At 40.3% G+C, this 18,254-nt stretch overlaps 1 protein-coding gene across 4 annotated transcripts in view; it reads right to left on the bottom strand.

The window, feature by feature from the left end:
- Positions 1 to 18,254, bottom strand: part of OXR1 (oxidation resistance 1) — a 259,126-nt gene that overhangs the window by 131,831 nt on the left and 109,041 nt on the right. For 2 of the 4 annotated variants that reach the window (XM_041412596.1, XM_041412601.1), the window contains exon 1: positions 6,076 to 6,231. The exons of 1 other annotated variant lie outside the window; for it this stretch is intronic. In XM_041412596.1, the coding sequence (XP_041268530.1) occupies positions 6,076 to 6,134 (59 nt within the window). In that variant the 5' untranslated portion in view covers positions 6,135 to 6,231. Of the gene's footprint in view, positions 1 to 6,075; positions 6,232 to 18,254 lie in introns of those variants that run through there. One more of the 4 variants, XM_041412598.1, reaches the window with a different exon arrangement.

Raw genomic sequence — 18,254 nt, 5'->3', positions numbered from 1 at the left:
CCTTATTTTTCAAACATTTTCTCCAGGTATTGGCTGCAATTAAACAGCATAGACTACTCCACTGAGCATGGAATCTGCTAGTTTAAGATATTAACTGATCAAATATTGTCATAATAATAAAAACTTCTCTAAATAGGTTGGAAAATACACAGGTCATGATCAGCCTCCAGAAGTTACGTTAATGTATCAATGTGTATATAGAATATTATGAATTACACTATGAGGGCAAAATACCTATACTCATACAGAGTATTGCTTAGTCCAGGGAAAGGACTAGAAGTTAGAAAATTGGCAGTTAGAAATTAACTTCTCTATGTGATTCAATAAGACTACTTTCACTAGAACCTATTTCGGGACTAGTTCAGGGTGTCTTGCATTTGAATGAGTGGTTCTTAGCTCCAGTGACTCCACACAAACAGTTTGGGTTGACAGGGACATTTTTCACTCCTACATATAAGAAAGGCTGTACTGCATCATCTAGACAAATATCTCCACCAATTCCATTAATGGACATCTTTCCAGCCTCCAGTAGATTCTAGTTTATGGGTTTTCTGAGTTAGACACTGCACCTTTGGAGTTACATTTCTTGGTTTGTCTTTAATTACTCCAGAAATCTTTTAAAGTTCTGAGGTGGGCAGCATCCAGCCTTGATGGTTTCTGGTTTAAGTCTGCACTGAGTTCAGACAGCAACACCAGTAGCTTATTTTAATGACTTATAAGAGTGACATTATGAGAAACAATGAACAACTACTGCTCCACATAAACCAGCTGCTTACATTTGCTCTTGCGGCTCAAAGAGCGCTAGAAATATAGGATAAAACTGTCACTGTGATAAAACTATCCTTACTTGAAGGGTCTTGGTCAGTGGACCCTCACATGGAGTCAGTGGAGACACAGCTTGGGATAAACTAACAGCACTATGAGCGCATACATATGAAATCAAGAATGGGCAGGGCATCCTCTGAGTAAGCATCATGTGAGAAGAAAAGAAAGCTCTTTTGCTTGAAATTATGTTCCTGAAACTGAGACCTTGTTTTGAACACTGCTAGCTTTAAGCCTACAGCTGGTCAAATATATTTACCTAAAATGAAGGCTGGAATATTTCAATGAATTATTAACAGTGAAATGCTGTTCTACCATAATGTTATTCTGCTATACTGTTGAATATTCCATCTCTCAGGTGATGTAAAAAGTATTTATAATTCCTTACCACTAGGAACCTTTGAAGATTTAAAGGATGACTTTTGAGAAGAAAATCACTAGTTTTCAAGAAGTAATGCTCTACCTCAGACCACAGCTTTCACTGTGATTGCAGGGTATTGCTTCTGTGTTGTGTAAAATAGCTGTGGGCAAAGAGGCTGCAAAGTGTTCAGCACCTCTCCATAATCCTGAGCCCCCCCGATCAATAAGGGTACATATGTCCTGCATTATGCAAGTCTATGTTCTGCCCCAAAGGAAGACAGCAGGTGAGTGGAAATAAATTTTACAAATTGAAAAATACTGTTATGATTTATGCTTTCAGCTGTGTTATGAACACATTCTTCACCAACAAGGCTGTCTGAAGGACAGTCCAATTAATAAAGCTGTCTGGAGGTAGCTAATAAAATAGCTTTCTGCACTGTGGGAAACCAGATTGTTATTAGAAATACACTGTCTAGTCTTCTAGCATCACATAGGAATAAAGGGATAGTACCTGCCATTTGCACAGTAAAATTTTCACATGGCCTTTTTGAAGTGACTTATGATTAATAAATGACTTGGTTGAAATGCTTGTAGCAAATTAATGTCGAAAAATTATCTCTTGCAATTGAGAATAATTTAAAAGTAAGACTTCCAAAGAAATAGGAACCAAAATTATCAAAGCAGGACCATGACAGCCAAGCAAGTGCATGTAATATTGTCAAACTGCTCTTGAGAGACCATGGTGACAGTGCTTTTGCTGGCAGGAAAGACACAGGGTCTGAATTAATCCAGACTGCAATAACAGGATCAGCTGAGTAGGACACAGGACACAATTTTATGGTAAGGACTTGACAAAAAACAAGAAGTTTACTCTAATGCATCTTTCTTCAGCCCACCTTAATTGTAAATTGATACAACTATGGCTAGCAAATAGTTTGGAAAAACACTGCAGTCTTTGAACTGTATCTTCCGTAGACCACATGTCTTGCAAGTAAGTCTGAGTTCTGCATGCATTTTGAAGCCAAGAGAATGAATTCTCCATAAGCCTGACCCTTCTTCAACACCCTGCTCTATTACTAGCTCTGTGTTGCACTTGGTTTTGGGTTTTCTGCTGGGTTTTTCATATATATTACAGCTGTACATTTGGGTTGGAATGATTTATTCCTCGTCAGAAAGGAATCTGAACATGAAATGCCTTGGGATCACATTCTTCATTCTTCCTTTGTTTCAGGCTGCTTGCTTGTAGAAAAATAAATGAAAGTTATAAGAAGTACTGTGACAAAACTTTTTATCTTTTATTCTATGTATTTTGTAGCAGCCTTCACCTAACTTTTCAACAATGGGCAACACAGTCTTTCAATATTGCCTGGTGTGACACAAAATGCTGCTGCTTCAGCCTCCCAGCTGACAGCCAGATAATGATGGCTGCAAAGACAACACTGCACAGCTGGGGCCGGGAAATGCTTGTCTGACAGCAAGGACAAAGTCCTAACTTGACTGAGATCTGAAGCAGAAGGGGCAAAAATTTCCTTTTCTGCAACTATGCTTAAATCATAGTAACTCTAGGGGAGAGAAAACCATGCAATAAAACTAAGAAAATCTGCATCTTTTGGGAGATGTGGAACCCTGACCTGGCTACTGCTGCTGTCTTCTGGCTACTGGTAGGTTTTGTGAATTTTCGTTGTGCTCGCCTTGGGATCTTAGAAGACACGGTGTTCCTACCAAAAGTGGCTCATTCAGAGGAGAAGCTAACATGGAATAACTCTGAAGGACCAGCTGCTGACAAGTAATCAAGACAACACATCCTAGGGCCAAAGCTGGGGTTACCCAGTGCTGGTGACCAAGTCTGGTTTGCTTGGAACACAGCTGAGCAGCACCTTGGTTTGACACAACCCTGTTCAAACACACCTTTGATGCACCTGTTTGTGTATTTCAATTGCACTATTGCTAATAAGCCATTAAACTCCCAATTTCTTCATTTCTATCTCACTGTATTTTCCTAGGACTTAATGCTGCTCATCCCCGTAACTCCAGCTGTTGAAAACCTTCTATGCAGCCTTGGTACCTCTAATCTACTGAACAGAGGCACAAAACCCAAATCGGCCTCCCAGCACCCCCTGGTTACTAATCACTGAGGGTTTGCTCATTCAGCTAATCCAGGAGGAATGTGCATCTCCAAGCTGTGTGATATGACATCCCTGTAGGTAGACACACTGACTAGCTGTTGAACTTGCACTTTATTTCTCTGCCCTTCCTCTGCATACAACTGCAAGGTTTTCTAGTGCATCTTAGAGCTCCCCAGCAGCACTTCTCAGGAATGGGTCTCTTTGAATGGTTTCTTACCAGTTCCCTCAAAAAAAAAAAAAAAGAAGTCATCAGGCACTTGGTATGTATGGTAGGCCATACATATAGCAAGTCCTGGGGCTAGTGAATTACCCAGAAACTCTGCTGTAGAATTTATGAGCATTAGGATTTCATTCCTGGCATTCACTATCACAAACCTATTCCATTCCTAACAAAATCCATGCTTTTTTTTTTTCCTTTTTTTTTTTTTTTTTTTTTTTTAATATTACAATGTCAAACTGCATGTTTTTTAAAAGAGGATGACAAAAAAAAAAAAAAGGCATTATTTTCTAAAGAGACCTTGAAAGCACCTAAAACCTTCATGGCTAGCAGTTTAGATGGAAATAAAAGGGAAAAATTAAAAAAAAAAAATTTATGGTAGAAACAAACAGCCAAAAGAAGCATCTAAGGAGCTGGGAATATGCACAATTAAGTCTTTGCAAATTTCTAAGTTAAAATCCCTTACTGCAACAAAGATTTGGAGGAAAGCCTAGCTCATTCTTATCTACCGAGTACAAAAATCCCCTCTCTTTGCCCCTTGTGACTATTGCAGAGATTTTACTATGCAGTTAATAGGAGAAGCAAAACCTTGCACTAGAAAAGTGACATTTGCTCTTCAGAGATGCATTTACAAATTTTGAATACTCAGAAGAGCTGGTTATGAATTTGATTTCTTCGTAGCAAGAAATGTGATTCAAACTGATGTTGACAGCCAAGTTTTATCTGATTTTGAAAAAAAAAACAACAACAAAAAAAAAGAACAAAACCAGGTAAATGTCTCTTTTAAACCCAATACTACAAAGGTCTGACAACTTAAACACAGAAGTCCTAACCCCCTGATGTCTGCACAGAGAGCCCTCAAGAGAGTTATTTTATTCTGCTGTGGACACACTGGTAATCCCCCACAGGCAGGACAGAAATCTGCATTTGCACATGGTTGGGGCACTCTTTGGCTGCTTTGGCAATGCAGAGGGATCAAGCAAAAGGCTTGTGGTCTGCAGACAAACATCTTTTGTTTGATGTTCTTGAATATCAGCTGGTTATGGCTCTGGCCATCCCCTCCCAAAAGGGCTCCACTTACCACCTGACACTTCTGCCAGCCTGCAGCATGAGGCAGTGCCATGGAGGGCTGCTAGAAAATCTTTTGTTTGATGTTCTTGAATATCAGCTGGTTATGGCTCTGGCCATCCCCTCCCAAAAGGAATATAGCAGAATTAGACTGGCACAGAAGAAAACACCTATGATGATGATGAGTTCATTCCTCATGGTACAAGGCGAAACAGAGTGTGGGAAGGAATTACCAGCCAGGAATTACTGGGAATCAGCCCAGAGGTCTCTACAGCCATCAGCAATCAGAAAGAGGGAGGCAAATGGTTTTACACCAATGGAAAAAGGTTCTTCCTTTGCAGAAGAACCAAAGGAAGGCAAGCAACATGTCTGGGGAAAATACAGCTAAGTACTTCTTTGAATGGTACATATAATTGCATGACAGAAATAATTGTACAGACCAGGAGTATCACTGGGTACAGAAAAGAAAGACACGAGTCAGGCAGAAAGCATCCATTAGAGGCTATGAAGCATGCAGGTACTTCAGGAAACAATTTCCCTGAGCCGGGGATTGCTGGAAGGTGGAGATTTTTCACAGGGAAAGAGCCACTCAGTGCATGCTCCTTCTTTTGTATTATCACTAATTATCCACTACCAAGTACTGCAGGCAACCGAGTGCAACAAACTTGCAATTCAAATCTGAATTGGCCATTACGAATTGCAGAGGAGAAGAAACCAAACACCACAAAGCAAACTAGAATATAGGACGGCGCTAAATCAATGTCTCACAGTAAACAAACAAAAACTTGCAGAAAAGCCCTTCAGCTTGTTCCTCAATGTGTTGATCATGCAGCAGAGTTTTCAGAAAATGCAAGCAGCATGAGATCATTTGACGGCGCAGAGCAAACACAACGTGATCTTCACATGGGTGGCGATGGGAAAGGATTAGGAATGAATTCACACCTACTCAGCCCACAAAGCAATTCAAAGTGGCAGGTATGTATTAACAATGTAACACTGAGCCCAGCTTCAGCAAAGAAAGCATTCCAGGCATGAGAGCGGTGTGAAAAAAGAGGCATTTCAATATTGTATTTTGCTTTATACTCTCAGCATTATGTATTTGAACAAGTAGGGGAAGCGTACAAAACACCTTTCTTTTTCCTTTATACACATTACTAAAAATTACCATGCAAAGACACAGCAATTGTTAATCATCAGAGTACCAGAAAGCAAACCAAAACCACCTTTTTTTTGTGGCCACAGCACATGCAGGAAAACTGCCACCATCCCTCACTCTATAACAAAAGACAATGTCGAACCAGAAGTTTTGACCAGGCTTCAGGGAGAAGATGAATAGTATCTAAGTAATTGAAAAATAGCTTTTTTTTTGCTGTGTGGAACAGGCAAATCACACCCTTTTAACAAGATTTATAGACAAAGTTGGAGCCTCATGGGTTTCAAGGGCACATCACAGAATAAAGAGTTACAAAAATGAACACAAACCTTGTGATTATTCCTGGGAGCATGACAGCACTGCTACAGGTAAACCCTTGGAGGATCATTTACAGAAGACATATAGATTGGTGGCTGCCAGGTTAGATCCATGAATTCCAAGCAGGAGAATCCAGAATCCACTTGTGGTTCAAGTGTGACAAGGCATTTTCACTGCCTGGGAGAGAAGCGTTAGTGAGTCCACGGGCAAAGGAATCAGAGTGCTCTCCACACCACACATGGGCCTGGAGACGTACATCCAGGAGGATGAGGCATGGCAGGAGCAGGGAGGGAGGTGATGATGATGATAATGATGATGGAGAGGAAAATGGCAGCAATCACACTAAATACATAATTCAACTCAAATAGTCGCAGCACATACAATTCATTCTTCTTTTCCTACCTAAGACTGTGCAAGGATTAACAGCTCAAGAACATATGGCTTCTCCATGGCTGTATAATATTTTACAGCTGCTTTACATGGTGAAAATAATATGCTCTACTACTAAGGTTTGTGTTTTGTCAGGGATGAGAATTTCTTGATCTTTCTTTCAGAATTTTGAGAAGGTGGGTTGCAAGGCTGTACTATTTGCTGACAGATATCTTGATTCTGGACATGTTTTAGAAGAGACGTGTAAAGTAAATTACTATTTTGAATCTCACTATTTTGTTAATAGCTGCTATACTGTTATTTAAATAACTCCCACTAGTTCCATTTTCACAAAAGCTCTTCCAGTGCATTATGCAAATCTACTTCAGTACAATTTTTACGGGTCTTGAAATTTCCAGCTCTGTGATATTCAGCACAGAAAAATTTTGCATAATGGTTTAAAAGGGATAATGATTTCTATTTCATTCTTGTTTATCTCATTAATGCTGCAGAATTGTATCTATTGCAGCTTTATTTATAAGGATGGATTCAAACTGTCCAGACTATTTTAAGGTTGTATCTATAAGGAAAGTCTTTACTTCACCTGGTTGGAAGTTTCTGAAATTGCTTTTTTATAGGCTATGCAACCAGCACCCAGATCCTATTTCCCTGAAAATTACTGTGAGATTGTCACACATCCTGTACTGTGGAGGATCACATTCCACACTACCATCTTCCCTATCATACACTGAATTGAGAGTTTTCAAGGGCCAGTGTATCCAATGGTCTGGGAGGTCCACGCTGTTCTCTTTGACATTCAGAATACCCTGCTTACAGTGAAGCTGTACATACTTGTAATATTTTTCCATGTAATTAACTTTGTCATAGTATCAGTTATTTTCTGTGCTAGCTGCAAGTAATTTCTACATCAAAAAAGCTGTTTTATCCATGGACTTTAATTCAGGCAATTGCACGTACATTTCTGATTCCATCCCTATGCTTGACTGTTTTCTGAGTTGTTTACAAGTCAGCTGCAATATCCCTGGGCACTTAATGTTCCTGAGATTGCTGTGCTATGTGCAGTCATAACATGCATACATTTATATAGTCAAATTTGGAAGCAAAAGGGCCTTTAGCTTCTCAAAGAGATGGCAGAGCAGGTTGAAAGTTACAATGCTCTTACAGTACCAGGTTTGTGTGTTCTAGTTCTACCATCTCAACAAATAATCATCAGCACAGCAGGCAACCGCAGCTCAGGTTCAAATAACATGCTGTGGATATGCTTGTCACAAGATATGGAAATGCAAATCTGCACAATCTTCTGCCTTTCCCAGTAAATGATACAGCTTGAAACAACTTTAGGACCTCGTTTGAAATATAAAACTAATTTATACGTCATTATTATCTCTATTCGATGAGATATAAATGGGATAAGACATTCTGATCTCACCACTGAAAACTCAGTGAGGTATAAAGGAATTTTGTGAAAGGGGAATTGATAATAAATCATCAGTGATTGAGATCCAGCCAGTAACATCTGAGCCCAGGCAGATACAGCAGCCCTGAGGCGGCAGTGCCTCGAGGCAAGCGGGACCTTTTGGTCTGGCCTTCCTCCTGCAGTGGGCATCCTGCTCTGTCTCCTGACAGCCTCTGCCTTGTCACAGGGGCTGCTTGGCAGCTGAACACCAGCCCTGGGGCCAGAGGCACAGCAAGCCAGAGAGCCCTTGGTGAGGGCTTAAGACATGCTGCAGAGTGCAAAGAACATGCTCTGTGAGCTGCCAGCAGATCACAGGCCTGAGGAGGGGAGTCAGTCCAGGGCAGCAGAAGCACAAATCTCACAATAAATTATCCAAACTCTCCTCATGTTCCTTTCCAAATGGAACATGTTCTTCCTCGAGCCGCAAGATTTACCCTTGTACGGAGGCTGAGGTGCCCTTTGAGCAAAGTCTCTATGAGGAGGCAAAAACATCTAGAATTTCTCCTTGCTAGGAACATAAACTGGTTCTCAGAGTGTTCTGCAGGGTATAATTATATCGGGTAGATCTCTGTGGAGACACCTAACTTGTCAAAGGCAAGTCAGAGACGAGGCAAAATGAGAAATTTTTCCTCATCACTGCCAAAGCAGAATTGATTTTTTGCCTTCCAACTTATAATAATTCAAGTTTTTGAATAATAAGTAGCATTTTAGTGAAACATGCAGCAAACATATAGACAGTACAAAATTAGCTTTATATTGCTTGGCTTTTTTGAATATTTGATCTGTACACCACATCCTTCATTGAAAACATGTTAATTTAAGCTCTGTTTACTTGAGAGAGTTTCACCAGGTACTGGGCACACAGGTTTTAAAAATTTTCGTCTTGCTCTTTTTGTACTTCTTATTCATAAATCAGGTTAGCCTATACTAGTTAGGAAATAAAGATCTTCATAGATACAGGAATATTTTATTCTTAAGACAAAATTATCCTCCTACCCTTCTGTCAGGAGACCCTCCTGCTGTAAATATTGAGCTCTGATTTGGTACAGCCAGCCTTCTCTTTTCACCCAGGGTCTTTAACATGGCCAAGCAGGTACTGGCATTCCCAGCAGAGCTCCCAGAATGGCCCAGAGTGCTGGGTGGGGATGCCAGCCCATTCTCTGCTCTTTCAGACACTGCAGCTGCACAGGAGCTGAGATCCAGAGCCCTGGTAAGCGCCCACCCAACGCCAACAGAAAACGGGAAGTCTGTTAATGGCACCTTCTGAGAAAATGCTATCTTGGGCATATATGTTTTCATTTCTTGTCATCCTAAGAAGTAAGCAATGCCCCTTCACAAGCTGACTAATAACAGGTTGTACTGAGAATCTATATATAAAGGAGAAACGTACTTGAGAACAGAGATGTTGTGAAATACTGCTTACTTATTTAAAAACAAATGGAAAATCCACACAACTATCTTGTTTCTTGGTTTTGTGGAAGTAGGAGGAACTTTTTCAACAACTTTTTACCTTGTGTTCACAAGAGTATAAAGGTTGTAAAGGTATTTCTTTGTTTTTACCCTTCAGGCACAGCCCACAATGACGATGATACAACCCCTTGGCTGCAGAAGGGACTGAGCTCCAGGGGAAGCTCTGCTGCAGCAAGCAGCAGAAGCCACAGGAGACACAGAAGCTGCAGGAGTGGGAGCCGGGGCATGAGCATCCCCAAGAGAGAAGGAATTGGCTCAAGCAGGCACAGACATGTGCTTGCATTGCAGGTGCAATGATCAAAGCATATCACTGGCTGCCAGAAGCCACTGAAGATACAGCTAGCAGATTTCCACTAATTTAAAATACACATCTTCAATAAAAATGCCATGATTCATTTGGATTTTTGCCATTTAATGGAAATAAGGTACTTTTAGACTAAAGAAAATGTTGTCACCACCAGATCTCCTGCTGGGAGGCCATGTCTGTGCACAGTGTCAGGGCTGTGGGCTGCTGGAGGTGACACAGGTGTCCCTCTTGCCTGAACTTCAAGCAGGCAGGGTAGACTTTCCACTTACAGCTGTCACAGAAAAAACAAATATGTCCTCCAGTACTTACATAATTCAGATTTATATAAACATGTAAGATTCTTTAAAAGGTGTATATTTTAAAAAATCTACATTTTAAAAATATTTAAGCACACCAAAAGACATTTTTCAGACTTTTCCTGAAAAAATCTGTACCTTGTTTCTATACCACATAGTAATAGTTTAGCATTAGAAAAGGATATCACCTAAGGAAGGAAGGTACTCTTGTATTTTACAAGTTATGAGGTTCATTTTGTTAACTACAGACCAAAGACTTCATTTTTGATTTTTGTGTTTAATAAACCCAGCTTGAAATAATGTACTGCAGTTATCAAGTTTGTCAGCATTTTTGCAGAAGCTGAACTTTCTTCTGACAAATGTTGCCAGTCAAATTAAAATCGAGAGCAGCACGATGAAGTGTGTTACTGCTCAGTCTTTAATAAACTACTTGTGTACTCCTGAGTCTCTCCCAGCTTCCTGACAGGGCTACTGATTCCATGGCATCCTTAGGTCCCTGCCTGTTGCTAAGGCCACCAGCAAGGTGGTTCAGCTGTCTTCACTGTGGGAAGGAGGTGACCATCAATGCACCCCATGGCTTATCGAGAGATACCATCCAGCCTTTTTTTACACGTGCGACGTAAATCTCCAGCTGTCAGTTTTAATGCCAACAATAAAAAGAAAGATCTGACTTGCAGGAGGTGAAGGTACCTGGGCTCTTCTCAGCATCCTACCCTGACAGAACTGTATTTCTTGAACCAGCTGTGGAGGCAGGTCACAGCTTGCCAAAGACCACTCTCCTCAGTAGAAACATGCACATGCTGAAGTTCAAGAGCAGACAGCCTCTTGCATCCTTCTGTGGAGTTATCTACCATCCCACTACACCATAAAAACACTTAAATATTAAAGTACTGATTATGCTGCAGAGCATTTAGAAGCCTTGTAAGAAATTGCATGAATAAACATGAAGTAGTTGATGCCTGAGAGGCAAGAACGTGCCCAGGATGATACAAGCATGTTCAGCTCCTTGCCTTAAGGCACCGATCTTGGAAAGCAAGACATTTCATTGTGACACCAAACAAAAATGATCCCTCTCAGCTTTTCCCTTACTTTTCTTCAGGACACATCTTGCTTCTGTGTTCCTGTACTTCAATGAACTCCCCTGGTCAGCAGTGTTTGAGCTGTTGTGTCTTCAGTAAGAGCGCTCTCTGTCAGGAGCATGGGGAGGATTTTTGGGACTACAGTGCCTGGGCATGCACACTGCAGTAAACACAAGTATTTTATTCGTTCCTTCCCAGAGATTTACAGAGGAACTGCTTGACATTTAGGAGCAGTTACCACTACAGTCCTGGTGGATCGAGCAGGAAGGAACGTGCTCCTGGCAAGAAGTGGAGAGGAGACACCCAGAAGAGCAGTGTCACCCTGCAGTGACATTGCAACAGGTTTAAACGAGGTGACCAAGCTTTATCCACAGATTGGGGATCTTCTTAACCTTTCAGCTGCAGATGGGACAAAGAAAGGAAGAAGAGGAAGGAAGGAGAAGACAAGCAGCACTCCAGGCAGCCACCTCTGCCTCTGTAGAGGCAGCAACAGCTGCTGCCCAGGCTGCAGCTCGTGTGCCCTGGGAAGGGTATCACCACCACTCATGCCCTTTTCCTGCAGGTGGGACTGACAGGCAGCACATCCTGACATTCAAGAGGACAGTCTAAAGCCATAATTCAGTTTCATACCGAAGTAAAGACATGTCCTCTCCAGCAGACATGGATGACCTTTCCCTTGAACCACCATTTAGATTTATGCCTGTGACAAGCAACAATCTTTTCCTAATTTTTTTCTGCTCACAGTGATATGAAATAGAGTTGGAGAAGCATAGAAACAAGAGCCTGCATAACACAGCTGCCCTGCAGTGTTTTTTATTTTAATTTTTAAATCATTAAGTCCAGAGAGCAGAATAAGCACTGCAGCTACACCCACTGCCAGACACTGGCAATCTATAGGTACAGTAAATGGCATTAATGAAAGAAGAATCCAATAAAAAAGCACTAAATTGAGGTTTATCAAAGCACAGTGAAGTTGGTGTGTTTTTTTTGGTTTTTTTTTTTTTTTTTTTTTTTTTTTTTTTTTTTTTTTTTCCTCTAGTCCAGAACAAAGAACACCTCAAGGCTGGTGTGTGGCTGACATTGCCAGGTTAAGATCCCCATGATCAAACATAAGCCTTAATGGATAGATGAACAGAGAAATACAGGAGATGAGGAGTTAGTGCCTAACAGTGTGGAAAAAAGATGCCAAGGAGAGATTTAAACAGTTTCAAAGGATCAAAACCAGAGCCCAGAAGACAAATGAGGCTACAGCATGTTAAATGAGGCAAGTGAGTTTGGAAACATTTGTGTATTTAGCTTCCTAACTAGAGCTCAGCTCCAAGGCAGAAGTGTTAAACAACCACCTGATCAGAATTTGTAAGGAAACAGCGTACAAGCTAAAACATGGAAGCTGCATTTAGATGCATGCAATAAAACTGTCAAGATTTTAGAAGTCCTGTTAGATAAATCAGATGCTTTTTGTCTAAATGTGAATCAGTAAATCACATTTCCTTTTCAGGAAGTATTGGCAGTATTTCAAGATGTGTTTAACTAATCTCACAATGCGTGGTTTTTTCCTTGGTTAATCTTCTATGAAAAGGAGCTATTAGAAAATCAAAATATTATGGCTAAGCCTTGCTAATTGCTCTTAGGCACAGAAAGGTAAAACCTCTTTTGCCTCACACATGAAAAATGTGAGAAATAGGAAGAACTTAGGAATATAACATAACAGAAAATAAAAATAAGAGATTGGAATCCATTCCCTTCATGTTGTTCAATAGCCCCCTGTATATATACAGACTTAGTTCAGATCCCAGTAAATTTGGGGGTAACTTCTGACCACATTAGTGGTAGAACACATCTATTAAAATCTTTACACAAAACTCAAAGAAATAGAAAAGGAAGAAGGCAGTAGAATTGCTCACTCTCCTGCCCATCCAGACTGGATGGAGGCACTGTTTGTACCTGGCCTCACTGGGCACATCCTGCTGTACTGGATGGATCACTCTGCTCCAGCTGCATGTACCAGGCAGGGTCCTCTCCTTGAAACCCTGGGAGCATAAATACTCAAGCCTTGCTGCTTCAGCACAGACCTCCAGTGTTTCATAAAGTCAAGACTTCCACTTTCAGAATAGTTTAGGCACAAAACCCTCAACTTTCCAACAAAGTCAAAACCCAGAAGTAGTCAAGCTTTGGATTGGGAAATTCTTATTCTAGAAAAATTGCCTGGTTTTGGAAAACTAACTCCAGAATTAACAGACTTGGTCTGGCTGTAAGATTAATGCCAGGTTTGTATTTTTATAGAAATATTTTAAAATAACCACAAAGATTCATCTGGACATACCTAAAATCAGACAGAAATCCAGTGCAGTGTCTTTCTTAGTAGTGATCATTACAGTGACCTCCTGCTGATCCAGTCCCACAGCTTTTCCAAGATAACTAGGTGCCCAGAAGATGTATATTTAGAACATTGTTGTAGTCATAATTTATGTGAACAAAATACAGAGTCTCTTGACCTTCCATTACATTTATTCTGCAGTATATACTGCAGGGCAAAAAAGGCTTGGAATTCAGTAAATCATTAAAATACACACATTCTGAGAATATAATGTTTTAAATGTTAATATGGTAGTATTATATTTTTATGGTAATCATGTTAATATGTATCTACCCTTTCTCCCCAGGTAACAAACAGGGGAGAAAGGGTAGATACGGTATGTTATCTTTCTCCCCTGTTTGTTACCTTCTATAAAATGACAGGTAACAAACAGGGGAGAAAGGGTAGATACGGTATGTTATGCATGAGAACTCACATCATCTGTTCTGCAGCTACTGCATTTCATCTTTAGAGTGCTGAGAAACCAAGAAGTTATATAACTTAGTGAAAAGCTGATAGGGCCAGTGACATTTTAAATCCTACTCTATGAAAATCAATTGCAACATGCGAAAAGAAAAAACCTCTTCAGGAACCAAAATCTCCATCCCATAATATATCCGTATATATGTACACTTTAGAAATAAAAAAGAGCAATAAAACTTTGAAGAAAAAGGGAGTGTGGGAGAGAACTGGAAGAACAGGCAGAGCAGAGAAGGAACAGAATAATCACAGATCATTTCAAGATACTGTTATGAGGAAGCAAAAAGGCAATTTATTTTGATGGCACCCTTTTGATTCTGCTTATGCTAAATAGTAAATAGGTAACATAGTAGCAATTTACAACATGAAACTTTACTGGAACAAGAAAGCCAAACAATCCTTGTATACATAAAAAAGCATATGATTTTTTAACCTAGCAACACAAGCATCCTACTTGGATCAGTCTTTACTTTTCTAAGGGAAAATGGCCCCATCAAAAGGATTTAAAGCTACCTGTGATTGGAAGCAGATTAGGAAAAATCAACAGACCTAATTTATTTTCCAGTTGTCCCAGGAAGAAAAAACAAAAGAGAAAATGATACTGACTCAGGAACCATAAAAGAATCTCTACAGTCCCCAAAAATTGATTTCTTAATATTCACAATGATCACTCTGACTTTTTATCCATTCAAACATGGGTCACCACGAAAAGAAAAGACCTGGTAGTTCTCATTTGATTCATATACAAGTGAAGTGAACTTTCAGAGAAGGAAAGCAAAAGAAGACATTTTTTGTAAAAGGGGTGTAATGGATGAAAAGGAGCCCATTCAAAATACACCCACAGTACATTAAAGAGAATTCACTGAATGAGTGCCAAATTAGAATCATGTTCCTGTTCATCCAGCAAGCAGCTACTGAAGATGTCCACCAGATCAAGCTCTGCACATTTTTAGGCACAGAAACTACATCTGGATCTAGTCCTGGGAGCAAAGGTGAGAGCTGCACAAGCACATGGAGATGAAAGGCACCACTGCCCATTCTCAGCACAGGAAATCCTTGCACTGAGGAGAATGCCAAGAGTTAAAATTCTTGCTTGATCATCAACATCAGCGAACTACAAGCATTTTGATGAGCTGGTCTGTTATAAAACCAACGCTGACTCTTGAGCACAGCAAGCTGGCAAAAACACAAACCTGCCCTACCTGCACAGTTCTTCCTACAGGAAACAAACAGTCTATTTTACCAATAATATTTGCGTGATAAGGACAGCTGCTAGCTGAACCTGGCATCTGCTAAACTTGATTTCACAAGAACACTTTTTCCTCCCAGAATTATATTTAGTATCTTTTAGAAACATAAAGAAATGTTCACTGCATTTTGTTCAACCATTTCAGGTTTTCCCCCTACTCAAACTGCAGCAGCAGAATTTTAATGACTGGAAAAATGCAGCAGGGCTGTAAGAGAATATTGCACTGCAGCAAATCACTGCTTCTGTGGGTTTCCTTCACTGTAACTCTGATCTCCTAAATCTGCTACAGCACCCGTACATATTTCTGTAAAATGCAGCTCCTAGCAGAGATTATATTTAGGAAAAAAAAAAAAAAAAAAAAAAAAGGGCTTTAGAACTTCTTAATCAAGTTCTATAGTTACAATACCTAGGAAAAAGCCTAACCAAAAGTTCAAAGGCAGAATTCCCAAATAGTTTCCAGTGCCATCTGATATGATTTCTTTCTTTACTTCCTTCTTTTTACCCCAAATGCCTTTGCATTTTAAAGTACCCATACATTCACTGTACCTTTCTGCCAAACTGCCTTCCATGAAACAATTAAATGTATAATTGAGATCTTCGAGTCCTTACAAAGCAAATTCAGTGCCTTTTGGAACGATTGCAGGGAATGAGATGACACAAATCAATTTTATGCCAAGACACGTTTTTGCATGCATGCATTCAATATGCATCACACAACCCCTCATAAACCTGAGAGGATGCTTCTCCCACAAAGAATAATTCCAAGTTTTTCATGGAAGGCATTTTCAAAGTTTAAAAATAAAATTCTCTACTGTGAATGAGCTCGTCAGTCATATTAAGATTTTAAAATTTTACTGGTGGTAGGTATTTGAGGCTAGATTTGTAGACAGCCGTGTTGGTCCAAAGAAAATTTGCTTTTCTTCTCTCATTTTGCTCACTAGTCATTGTGGAGTTAGGTTGAATGTTCTTTGAGACTCATTCCCCCATTTGCATCTTAAGGCTTCTGAAAAGAGACTGACAGGAAGCACTTTATTGCTACCCTCTTGCAGTTGACATTTTTGTTTATTCCTCAGTGCTTCAGTTCACCATTCATACAGATTATTTACTTGCTCTTCACTACTCAGAAAGAGTCATTGATAAAATTGTGTTTCACTGGGGGTGACAAAGCTAAAAATTCAAATAGCTGCTTCCAGGTTTTGTCAGAAACTTCAAAATTGCAAGAACAATAGCCCTGCCTTTTACTGCCTTTTTCACTTTATTCTGATATTAAATGCTTAAAAGATTTCCACACAAAGACAATATTAACACGCAACAGATTTTCACATCTGCATATCTTCACATCCATACAAATGGCCCATGATTCAGGACGTGTAGGCTCAGCAGACAGTAAGTGCTGTCTTTCATCTGGATGACCCAGTAAAACCACACCAAGTCTCCTGTTTCCCATGCTTGTCTTCTGATTCCTCCTCATGCTCCCACCAAGCAAACAGCACTACTCTGAAGATCCCTCCCATCTTAACCTCCTTGTTTTTCTCTAATACTCTTCATTCATATTGCGCCACCACCTCCATGATTTTAGGACTAAGGGAACACACACATAAGAAAAATGCAGAAAAGAAAATTTATAGAACGGAGCTAAGCCACTTCAATAACTATTTTCATGTGGACTCCTCTCTGCAGGAGGTTTTTTAGTTCTTTTGGTTTTTTTTTTTTTAAGTAGAAAACATGGGTGGAGGAATAATACAAGCAATCAGATATTGGAAAGCTTCCAAGAGCAAAAATGTCAAGAAACTACTGCAGATGCAGTAACCTGTGCATTTCAATCAGGAATACAAATAGCACAAAATCTATTTAAACTAGCTGTACACAACACTGATAAGAAATCACTTCCATTTCGTTTCTTAGGCCTTTGTATGAGCAGCAGTTTGAAATTATCATCCCCTGACGGAGGCCTTCACTCAGGAAGGCAGAACTCTATCACAAAAGGTGTGGCCAAAAGACATGGGTCATCCCTGCCTTATCCTTTCAAGTTCACCCCCTCTTGCCCTAGCAAGCTGCTTTCCCTCCCTGAAGGCCCATTCCGAGTGTTCCATGCTTTCTGCAGCCTCTCCTCCTCCCTCCCCTCCCCTCAGCCCCAAGGAGGTAAACACAGACACCAACCTGCAAGTAGCATCTTGAATGACCATGGCCTGCCTGTGGGCTTTTTTGTTCCTGTTGCTTTTTTCCTCAAAAATAGCTTTAAAACAAAAGGTATCCCCTCTGTTAACGTTATAATATGGATGTGTCAGTATAGACCAAGTGGAATTGTTTTACCCATTAGCCTGCTTATGAGACAATGAGAGAGCCTTAATACCAAAGCATGAAGTTGGAAGCACCTTTGTCAGGATGCTGCCAGCAGTCTTAAAGCAAAAACCTGCTTCAGAAACTGGGCCCTTTCATACACCATATACCGAAAAGAAAAGCATTCCTAATCTCAGCAAAACAAGACCTGCATTAAGAACTGACAGTAGCATTCAAAAATCATTTCTCCATGGTGTTCCTCTAATACCAGGAACGCTTGGCTAAAGCAATTCATTTCCTAAGTGGCTTCCTCAGCAACCACTTGCCATGACACTGATGTCAGCCTTTCTCAGGTCAGGGCCTGTCTGTCATAATGAGAGTTTATCTCTTGTCTCTCCAGAGTTGTTGGTGCCTTCACATGTGCTTCATTCAGGAGACTGCTTAATCAGTGCCACGATTTAAAATTTCAGAGCAATTCAGCTCTGAAATGAATAAAAGAGAAGGCTGAACATTTTCTTCTCCAGGTGCAAGTCTCTATTCCCTTTATCCTTTGACTCGAGACTCCCAAAGATGCCACATTATCACTGATGAACCTAACTCCCTTCACCAAAACTGTTAGGTTCATCAAGGAACCATATCAAGTATTTGGGTTTTTTATCCCTAGATACTCTGTGGAGAAGGAAAGCATCTGCTTTTCCCTACCTCTCATCCCATCTCCTGTCCCTCCTACCAAATATACCAGGGACAGAGTGAAAAGAAAACCCTTGGAGGCAGTTACCTTCCCTCATCACAAGCCATCTCACTTCCACTTCAGTGACTCATCCAGG

This window comes from Onychostruthus taczanowskii, unplaced genomic scaffold, assembly GCF_017590055.1.
Source record: "Onychostruthus taczanowskii isolate IOZ18803 unplaced genomic scaffold, ASM1759005v1 scaffold4, whole genome shotgun sequence".
Taxonomy (NCBI): domain Eukaryota; kingdom Metazoa; phylum Chordata; class Aves; order Passeriformes; family Passeridae; genus Onychostruthus; species Onychostruthus taczanowskii.
This window is presented reverse-complemented; position numbering and strand designations above follow the sequence as displayed.